Source organism: Gymnoscopelus microlampas, assembly GCF_963454915.1.
Source record: "Gymnoscopelus microlampas genome assembly, chromosome: 11".
Classification (NCBI taxonomy): Eukaryota; Metazoa; Chordata; class Actinopteri; order Myctophiformes; family Myctophidae; genus Gymnoscopelus; species Gymnoscopelus microlampas.
Window position 1 is genome coordinate 3638470 of NC_139948.1, and position 11417 is coordinate 3649886.

Below are 11417 nucleotides of genomic sequence, written 5' to 3' on the forward strand. Positions count from 1 at the left end.
TGTGTACCGATTTGCGTGAAATTTGGATAAAATCTGAAGGCTTACAATCAAAAAAATTGTTTTACATAAGTCGGCCTCCTGGTGGTGCTATAAAAGGCAAATGTAAAAAATGCAGGGCAAAGGTTTTTCCTTGGCCTCTAGAGAGTGTGCATACAAAATTTTACACAGATCGGTGCAGTTACAGGAGAAAACACAAATCGGTCTGTTATAGCGCCACCATGAGGCTGATTTAAAAAAAATTAAGTGGCATTTGTTCCTTGGCGTAGTGGGAATTTTTTGTTCAAAACGGAGCATTGCTGCAAACTTTGGAAGGCAATTTTAGTCAATCAGGATGGAATTCGAAAAATCTGAAGTACCCGTTTCGTTTAATGACTGTAGAGATACTGTGTACCGATTTGCGTGATGTTTGGACAAAATCTGTAGGAGTACTGTCAATAAATGTGTTTTGCACAAATCGGCCTCCTGGTAGCGCTATAACAGGCCCCTGTGAAAAATTTGGGGCAGAGGTTCTGCTCTGGTATCCAGGGACTGTGTGTGCACAGTTTGGCTGCGAGCAAACGAACGGTGCCGGAGATTAGCTGTACACAGACAGATCGAATGACGGACGGACGGACGGACGGACGGACGGACGGACAGGGGGTAAAACATACTCTCTCGCCATGCCTTTCGGCCTGGCGGACACAATTAGGCTTCAACTCCCAAATGACAGTCCCCTGGCCAAGTGATGTCACCTGACAGGAAGCGGCACAAACATGTTTTTAATGAACCCAGGCCTAAAGTGTTTTATCGGCAGCTCATTTAAACGCCACAAGCTTGAAAAATAACACTGTACAATAACAATTAAATATCACATGGGTGACTGCCTTGCTTAATCAGCTGTTATGATTTTTCTTGGATGGGGCGGGGGGGGGTTAAAAGTGTAAGTTCAATACAATCAATGCCAGCCCGCCCTATACGCGAACAACACGGCCGCTTAGGGCCCCGGGAGTTGCCAGCTGCCCCCACAGGCTTCTGTTTAAACTAATACATTTGTTTGCTGTTTGTTTCTGCTGAATTTAACTGATCGGGCGCGTGTGTCATCATCGTCACATTTTGTTTTGGGAGCCAGGTAGGAATGTTTTCACGTGCGCTGTGAGCTTGTAGATCCAGGGGCTATTTCTGGAGTGCGACACCATCGTGCGACGAAGTATAAATTAGGCTTTTAAAGTGACAGTACACATTGCTTCGTCTGCAATACATTTTGTTTACTGATAGATAGGCCATCATCATAATTATGTTTAACATTTGCCAAACAACAACTACCAATAATAGAAAAGGATTAATAGTGGGATCGACAAGGAAGTGTTGATAAGAGCATCAAAATGGATGAAAAATAGCTATTATTGTGTGTATTTGCATGTCACACATTTAAAATGTATGCCACAGGCTATTTGTATTGTTTTCAACCCTTATGGGGAACTCGAAATCTGAGTAATTGGTGTCATTCAGTTAAGTACTTGTTTTGTAATTGATAAGTTGGTCTCACATTTCATTTCAAGTGACAAAAATTGCCTTAATCTGACTTGCCTAAACCCGCCTACAATGTGACATCTGTGAGCCAATTGAACCATTGTTATTTTCGGTCCTTGTAATGAAGAAAATACATGACATGCCGCTTTGTGTCCCGACGGGTATCGGCCTAGCATATGGCTGAACTGTAGGCCTAAGTCCATATATGGCTAACCCGTCGTGACATCACTGGCATGACGAGAGCATCCCCGCCCGACAACACCCATCAGAGTTCAGCATCTCCCCCATCACCACTGCGGCAGGTCCCGACACTAATCAACCAATTCCCTTCCCCTAATAGTATTTTTTCAAGAGATTTACCATGAAAGCGGTTCGCTGCGCGACGGATGAGCTGGCCCTGACTAACTGCGCTGTGGTGAGCGAGAAGTATCTGCAGGCTGGACAGCATGTAACTGTCAAGGCCACCCCCGACCACACCACGTTTGTGTTTACAGTGAGGAGCCACAACACCGTGGTCCCTGGGACCATCGCCTTCAGCCTGCCTCAGAGGAAATGGGCAGGTCTCTCCATTGGTCAGGACGTTGAAGTGGCCAACTACAACTTTGACAAGTCCAAGCAGTGCATCGGTGCCATGACTATTCAGATCGATTTCCTGCAGAAAAGGATCACTGGCACCTCACCCTACGACTCAGACAAGATGGCCGCCAAGTTCATCCAGCAATTCATCAATCAGGCCTTCTCCGTCACCCAGCAGTTGGTATTTAGTTTCTGTGACAAGCAGTTTGGTCTGGTGATAAAGGGCATTGAAGCCATGGACGCCAGCATCGTGAGGGGTGAACCAGCTTCTGGTAAGAAACAGAAGATTGACATCGGGTTGATGGTGGAGAACAGCCAGGTGATATTCGAGAAGGCAGAGAGCTCCTCCCTCACACTATTTGGCAAAGCAAAGACCAAGGAGGCGCGGCAGACAATCATCAACCCAGACTGGAACTTTGAGAAGATGGGAATCGGTGGTCTGGACAAAGAGTTCTCTGATATCTTCCGCCGAGCCTTCGCCTCCCGAGTCTTCCCTCCAGACATTGTGGAGCAGATGGGTTGCAAACACGTTAAGGGTATACTGCTGTTTGGACCTCCAGGCTGTGGTAAGACCCTGATGGCCCGACAGATTGGAAAGATGCTCAATGCCCGTGAGCCAAAGATTGTCAACGGCCCAGAGATCCTCAACAAGTACGTTGGAGAGTCTGAAGCCAACATTAGGAAATTGTTCGCAGAGGCCGAGGATGAGCAGAAGAGGCTGGGAGCTAACAGTGGACTCCACATCATCATTTTTGACGAGTTGGACGCCATATGCAAGAAGCGAGGCACAGACTCCAGCGGCACGGGCGTGCACGACGCCGTGGTCAATCAGCTGCTGTCCAAGATCGATGGAGTGGAGCAGCTCAACAACATTCTGGTCATCGGTATGACCAACAGACCTGACCTCATAGACGATGCCCTGATGAGGCCGGGCAGGTTGGAGGTCAAGATGGAGATCGGTCTTCCTGATGAGAAGGGTCGAGTTCAGATCCTGAACATACACACATCCAAGATGAGGGGCTACGGCCTGCTGGCTGCGGACGTCGACATCAAGGAGCTGGCCGCCGAGACCAAGAACTACAGCGGTGCCGAGCTGGAGGGTCTGGTCAGAGCTGCCCAGTCCTCCGCCATGAACCGCCACATCAAAGCTACATCTACAGTAGAAGTAGACATGGAGAGGGCGGAGAAGTTGCAGGTCAGCCGCGATGACATCATGGCATCTCTCAACAATGACATCAAACCAGCCTTTGGTACCAACCAGGAGGACTATGCCAGCTACATCATGAATGGGATCATTCACTGGGCCGACCGAGTGTTCCATGTCTTGGATGATGGAGAGCTGCTGGTACAACAGACCAAGAACAGTGACCGCACACCTCTGGTTGCTGTACTACTGGAGGGTCCTCCCCACTGTGGGAAGACAGCCCTGGCAGCCAAGATAGCAGAGGACTCCATGTTCCCCTTTATAAAATTCTGCACGCCAGACAAGATGATTGGATACTCTGAGATCTCCAAGTGCCAGGCAATTAAGAAGGTGTTTGACGATGCTTACAAGTCCCAGCTGAGCTGCGTGGTGGTGGACGATATCGAACGTCTCCTGGACTATGTCCCCATTGGTCCTCGCTTCTCCAACCTGGTCCTCCAGGCTCTGCTGGTGCTGCTAAAGAAAGCCCCGCCCAAGGGACGTAAGCTGCTGATCATAGGTACCACCAGCAGGAAAGACGTTCTGCAGGAGATGAAGATGTTGGACGTCTTCAGCACCACCATCCACATCCCCAACATCAACACTGGAGAGCAGCTGGTCGACGCCCTGGAGCTGCTGGGGAGCTTCACAGAGAAGGAGAGGGCCCGCATTGCTCAACATATTAAAGGAAAGACAGTCTGGATTGGCATTAAGAAACTGATCATGCTCATTGAGAGTTCACTGCAGATGGATCAGGAACAGAGGGTGGCCAAGTTCCTCTCTCTGCTCGGAGACGAAGGGGCGTTGCACGAAGGCGATCATATTCCAATTTAAAGACGTGGTGAAACATAAATTTTTCACACTTTTAGAGCATATTCTTATACAATAGATGCCGAAAAACGTTGTATTTTTATATCAAACGTCCCTAAAAGGCCAATCTTAATTACTTCCTGTAAACGTCCTGTGTGATGACATAGGCTCTTTCATTCATTCAACTGTTTGATTCCCATAGCCCACATTCCTCCAAATACACCCGCCCAGACTGAGTGAGATTCCACCGTTCCATAGCCTGAAGGGATGGGACCTTCTGATTGGTTGTGAGGCTGTTTCAGACTGAAACTTAGATAATAACATGACAGAAAAAGCCATTTCACCATGAATTAAAGCTGTCGGTGTCTCATTGTTGGATCTGACCGTAGGGAACGTAACTTCTAGGAGTAGAACTGAGGGAGAGACGCCATTGAGGCTGCTATAAAAGAAGAGAGGAGAAGAAAGGAGAAGAGGTTGTTTTCTTCCTGTCATCTGTCCATCTGTCCATCTCTTTATTCACGGAATATGTCAATTCACATATTTATCCACCCATCTGTCCATAAAGACAGCATGTCTCAGCAGCCAATTCTCTCATATCATCTTAGTCGACAGTCGTCCTCATGGGGAGGCATGCGTTAATCCGACAGACCTTTTCTCCGACTATGTGGCATCCGCGTGCGGTTAGGGTTAGGGTGCGGGTTTGGTTCGGGTTTAGTATTGGAAACGTCGGAGCGCTGCGCTGTCGGAGGAATGCGCTGCACCCGTCATCATGTTGACCTCAATCAACTTCAACTTATTTGGCATATCAGAACAGCCCAGTTGGTAAAATATAATGTGTCTGTGATAAAATAAAATAAAAAAATAAACTGCAATAGGAATTGCAACAAAACAGTCATATAAGATTTATAATGTCTGAGGGGGGGTCCCAGGGGGTCCCCAGCGAAAAGAGTTAATATAGCATCAAAACCTGTTTAACCCTTATATTGATTAGATATTTGAAAAAAGTACATCCACATATTTTTGGATGGAGGTGTGTGTGGTGTGATTAAGGTGCACCTTCATCCATTTAAGCTCTTGTTTGCGCAACACGTAATTAGGGAGTGTGCGTTATTTATTCAGGAGGGGGGTATAGCTCTGATGTGATTTTGTTTTTGTTCTTTTCCTTGACACCGCCCCAAATATTTTTCTGTGACCCCCCCTGAGTGACTGCAGTAAAATGCATGACCCCCCCAACCACCATAAACCATATTTTGTATATTCTCACCAACAGTAGGTAGGAGAAAATAAAACAAATGCTGATCGTTTATTATAGGTGAATTAGCGCCCGTCGAGGCTCCATTTGGTTCCATTATGTGCCCTCTTAGGGTTACTAAAATACCCCAAACGAAAGAGAGATTGATCAACTATGTTTTCGTATTATATGCAACAGAAATGCTTCATATCTGCATGACTGCATCAAATAACTAAAGTAGACAAAACTAGTTAAAGAGGCTAACCACAGAGTGCAAAGAAAGAGCATAGCCTACAGTCAGACAACCCACAATGCGACACCTCTGTAACCACTATAAAGTGATGAAATACTGGCATGAAATGTTATGTGAGACATAATCCAACCTATTTCAAACAATCCAACCTATTTAACACACACACACACACACACACACACACACACACACACACACACACACACTATTATAATTAATCAGTACTGATAAACGTGCCGCATTTGTTGATCGGTACCTCCCACTGTGTTCAATATAATCTTTTTTTACATGATGGAGAAGTGTTCAACAGTTGAACACTCTGATGATGCCATTGCAGTTTTCCAACTAAGATCTAAATATGAATCTGGCAGCTAGGGGATACATTCATTCACATGAGGTGATGAAACGAACGAATTCCTCTCTCTCTCTCTCTCTTTTAAAATCGCCTTATCTGGCAACACTGTCTCTCTCCTGTTCACTGCGTCTACAGAAGTGGGAGATAAATTAAAGTTGCATAACCCCCCCAAAGCCTTGAATTGTATTATATTGTATTGTTAATGTATCCTTATGTTTCAAATGAAGAACAAAATTAGAACAATTCAGAACAACATTATTCAGATAGATAATGTAGCTGCCCTCGGTTTATGAATGATGACAAAGATGGATGGTCTCAACGGGTGTTTTTATTATCACTTCTTGCACAGTAGAAGCATTGTCGAACACCGTGAAAACTATAAAATGGAGAATAAATAGAATAAATATTACCACAAATACAATAATTCATCATTTCATAGTTTCACATCAAACAATAAAATCTGTGCATTTCAATCAATCACTTTCCAGTTAAATTCAGCTCAACTTATTCAATTCAACAATAAAACGTTCAATTATAATGCAGTGATTCAATAGTTAATTCATTTAAACTACAAACAAACAAAACCCAAAGCAAACAAAAGAACAAAGCAAAAAGCACCATAACCCAAAGACAATACTAAACAAATACAATTAATTAACTCCCAAAATCAAACAAACCCAAACAAATAAACAATGCTGTACCTCACTCCGCTAACCGGGGGTGCTAGGTTGCAAGCCACCTTGGAACTTTAAACTTCAACTGGGTTCATCAAACAAACACAGCATGCGACAGCAGGAACTGTGGACAACAAACCATTTCACTCAAACTGAATACCTTTTAACATGACTTAATCATTTGAGTGAATGTTGCATACAACAAACAAACATTTCATACCTTGCTGCGCCTCAAACAAACACATGCTGTCTGTCTCAGTGTCTCTCCACCTCTCACTCTGGCTTTCAATGTGTGACTGAGCTGCCCTGTTAAGCTAGCAGGCCTCAGTTATAAGAGCTCAGGGGCAGCAACAGGATGTTACAAAAATAAAGTGACAGGAAGTGTCAAAATAAAGGTAAATCAAATAAACAACGAAAACAAATAACTTCAAATAAATAATTAATTGAAGTAAAAATGACCAAGTGTCACGGACAGTTACAGATAACGTTAACAAACTTCCCCTTTTGTGTTGTGCAGTTGCTGTTGAGTCACTGTGCTCTGCAGGATCAATGTGTGAGCACAAATGACATATAATGTGAATTGCAGTGTTTATTCTGAAACTGTGTGTGGGTGTGGTGATGGTGGTGGTGGTGGTGGCAGGCGGGGTTCTGTTTTCTCCTTCCTTATTGCTACAACAGCCACACACAGACATTGTCGTGTTTTGATAACTCTTGTGTATGTATATTTAGCGCGAGGCGTTGTGAGCTTGTAGATCGGCTATTAATCATGTAAAGCGATATTTTGATATAACTAAACAAGACAGGAGAGTAATGTAAAAAATAGTCGCTATGTGCAGTCGGTAGTTGGTTTTCAAGCCTCTCATCCTCGTAAGATGGCTGCAGATATTTATACCACGCCAGACCTGACGAAGAAGGCGAAGAGACAGAGAGATGGAGACGGAGGACAGAGAGGGGACACTGAGGACAGTGTACAGTTGGAGGAGGAGAGCGGAGACATGGAGGAGAGAGTGGTGGACATCTACGAGTGTGTGGACGACTTCATCTCTGGACCACAGGAGGACAGGAGGGACGACACGGCAGGAAGTCAAACTCAAGGTGAGTTTGACAAATTTGTGAATTGTTCTCAAGGGGATTTTTTTTGTTTCAAAATAGTTTATTTAAAAGAAAAACTGTATTTCCTGCAACAGGAAAAGATCATTCAATTCAGATTTCCTTGCACCACAAAGCTTAACAAATATACTATATATTTCAGTATCATTCCTGATTGAGAGAGAATGTTGGAGAGAATGTTGGTAATTTCAAATCACTTTCTGTCTCTCAGTGGCTGCAACCCTAGTAGCTGTACTTGCCTTTGGAAGATGGTGCTCTAAAACAGTGGGAAGGCCTCTCAGAGTTGTTGCTGTGTGTCTGGGGATGCTGTGTCTTGCGTTGCTGGGTGTGATCATAGGCCTGGCCATGCGGCGTAAGTATTCCATGTCACAAAACTACCATAGCGCTCACTCAGGGAGTTTGTTGACTGACATTTCCTAGCTGTGGCAACTATAAAGAGAACAGGGATGGATCTTCCTAGAGTGATATAGGCAGCTATAGGTCATCATCTTGAGAGGGGTGCCAGAATTGCACACATTTTTGTCTGTCTAGTATTGCAATGTTGCGTTAACAAAGTATGTGTTACATGTCAATCCATATATTATAATGATATTTAGGGCTCTCATTTTAATGTGTATAGGGCTACCAGCATTATGGATTGACATTAAACATATTCGTATTACAACCTAAACGTATCATGCCTATCTGGTTATACGTACATGAATGTATTAGCCAAACTGGTCATTGCCTTTCATAAGGATTCCAAGCACAGAAACTCATGACATCACAAGGACATCACTGTAATGTGAAATTGCAGAACACTAATACACTAATACTACGATATAAGCTCTATAATAGCCGATATGGTTATGGGTCTAATCCACAGAGTAGACCATACTATATGCGGGCAAAACAATAATACATTGAGTTACTTCTTCTCAAAGCCATTTTTTTTTCTCACTCCAATGCTTCACCTTGTCCCCTTATAATCACCTTGTGTGTCCTTTGCAGATCATCCAGAGAATCCAGCCATTAACCAGTTGGTGAACAACCTGACCCTGGAGAGAAACATGTTGCAAAGTGAAGTAAACCAGCTTAAGAAAGCAGTTGAGAAAGGTAATGGACCTTTTAAAAGGAAAATTTAGTCTATTATTATTGATATTTCAATTATTGTCAGGGATGAGGTGGTAAACAACGAGAGTGAACCCTCAACATTGCTGGCTTATCATCACTGCAATAGAACCATAATAATCATTTAAAAAAAAGTTTTAGTTTTTTAAATAGACTTTTGTTAAAGAAACATTTAGACTTCTAGACACAGATATGTAGAGAGATATTATACACACACACACACACACACACACACACACACACACACACACACACACACACACACACACACACACACACACACATATATATATATATATATATATATATATATATATATATATATATATATATATATATATATACTCAGGTTTAATATTTGACTACTATCATTATTATGATTTTGTTACCATTGATTATCAATGCATTGAACATCTTTCAATACTGTTTTATTTTTAGTCAAGTCAAGTCCCAGTGGATGGATGAAGGTTGCAGACAGCTGTTATTACACATCCACTGAAAAGAAAACTTGGGAGGAAAGTAGAGAACAATGTCTGAAGACAGCTGGAGCAGATCTGGTGATCACTAACAGTGAAGAAGTACAGGTTTGTGTGTGTGTGTGTGTGTGTGTGTGTGTGTGTGTGTGTGTGTGTGTGTGCGTGCGTGCGTGCGTGCGTGCGTGCGTGCGTGCGTGCGTGCGTGCGTGCGTGCGTGCACACCCAGGTGCCCATCTTCCACAAATGATGTACAGATTGTGATTACATTTTGTGATAATAGTGAAAATTCACTCATTGACAACATTCATCAGGAACTCATCAAAGGATTGACCTGTGGGAGGGGAGCATCACCCACATGGATTGGTCTAAATAGGACAGTGGGCAAATGGACATGGGTGAATGGAACACCACTGACAACACAGTGAGACATTTTAGAAGTTTTTCTATTGTAATTCTATCAAAGTCTTTATGTGAGTGACTGAGTGGATGTGGTTAAAATACATTGCTGTTTATTCTGCAGGTACTGGGGCAGCGGGGTCGGTGTGGTATATCCTCGTAACACTGCAGGCTGGAACTGTGCATACTACTACAATGATGGAAAATGGTATAATGAATTTTGTGCAAATAGATACAACTGGATCTGTGAGATGTGAAGTTTCTCTTAACGTCATTGATGAAACTGTAGCGGCACAAGGACCAGGATGGACCCCCGTGGACACAGACGAAGGCCCCCCTCAACCCCCCATCCCCCCATCCCCCAAGCCCCACAGCTGGTTGCTTACCACCGAGAACCAGACGATGCCCAACCCCCCACCCCCCCCCAACCCCCACAGATGGCCGCGCACAGCGAAACAGAGGCTTTGATGGACGCTAACACCTCAACACCCCCCTCCCCCCCCGATACTGCTTCTCTCTGTGGACTATCAGTGGACAGTCATCTTTTCATTGAACAAATGAAAAAATCGTTTGGCGTTGGCTTGCACATGATACACCTCAATGTGAATTCCCTTGTAGGAGACAAGCTAACACAAATCAAGCAGATGTTTTATGATGGTAAGGTTGACATTTTAACTTTCTCTGAAACGAAACTTGATCATACGATAGATGATACTGATATTGAGATTGAAAACTACAAACTTTTCAGAAAAGATAGAAACAGAAACGGGGGCGGCGTATGCATGTATGTACATAAAGACAATGTCTGCATCCTTCGTGAAGACCTGAATGATGCAGACATTGAAGCTGTGTGGGTCGAGATCATTTTTGAAAATGCTAAACCTGTGCTAGTCGGTACCATATACAGACCTCCTAACCAGACTGATTTCTATGATAGACTTGATGAATGTTTAGCTAAAGTGGACAATGAGGAGACAGTACTTCTTGGTGACTTTAACACTGACATGCTCCGTAAGGAAGCGTCAGTGTTTAAGTCATTCAGGGGGTTTTGTAATCGGCACTCACTCCACCAGCTGATCACTCAGCCCACAAGGCTGTGTGTTTCCACTCAAACTATCATAGATCTCATTCTAACAACGGACAAGGACAAAATCCTCAATAGTGGTGTTTCTACCTGTGGCATATCTGATCATAACATGATCTTCTGCACCAGAAAGAAACGTAAACCAAAGACCGGTTACCACCAAACAGTCACGATCAGAGACCTCAAAAACTACAAGAGTGAGGACTTAGATCACAGACTGGAGGAACAGGATTGGTCCGACGTACTAAACAGCACACAGGTAGACGAATCTTGGCTTGGTTTCAAAACCAAATTCATTCCAATTTTGGACAGTGTGGCTCCCATGAAAACCATCAGGGTCAAAACCCGCTCGGTTCCATGGATGAATTCGGATATCCTTACTACCATGAAAGTCAGAGACAAAAAGTGTTCTGACTATCATAAAAGTAGGATCAAACTTGCCAAAAGCTTCAATAAAGGTCTCGAATCCCACGTAGCGAAACTCAAAAAAGAGAAAAACATGCTAAGAAACAAGGTTAATGGCATGCTGTTGTTAGCAGAAAAAAGCTACCTCGATGGCAAAATTGAGGAAAATCAAAACAAACCACGTGAGCTCTGGAAGCTATTCAACAACCTACTAGGCTGCAGCAAGAAATTGAAAACCAGGTTTA

At 43.6% G+C, this 11417-nt stretch overlaps 1 protein-coding gene across 1 annotated transcript; it reads left to right on the plus strand.

Moving 5' to 3' along the window:
* Window positions 1–1870: 1870 nt before the first annotated feature.
* Window positions 1871–4102, plus strand: LOC311055917 (vesicle-fusing ATPase-like; the record flags this gene model as incomplete). The annotated part of the gene is made up of 1 exon (XM_084072184.1): window positions 1871–4102. The coding sequence occupies one exon, from the start codon at window positions 1871–1873 to the stop codon at window positions 4100–4102; it is 2232 nt and encodes a 743-aa protein (XP_083928310.1).
* Window positions 4103–11417: the final 7315 nt, after the last annotated feature.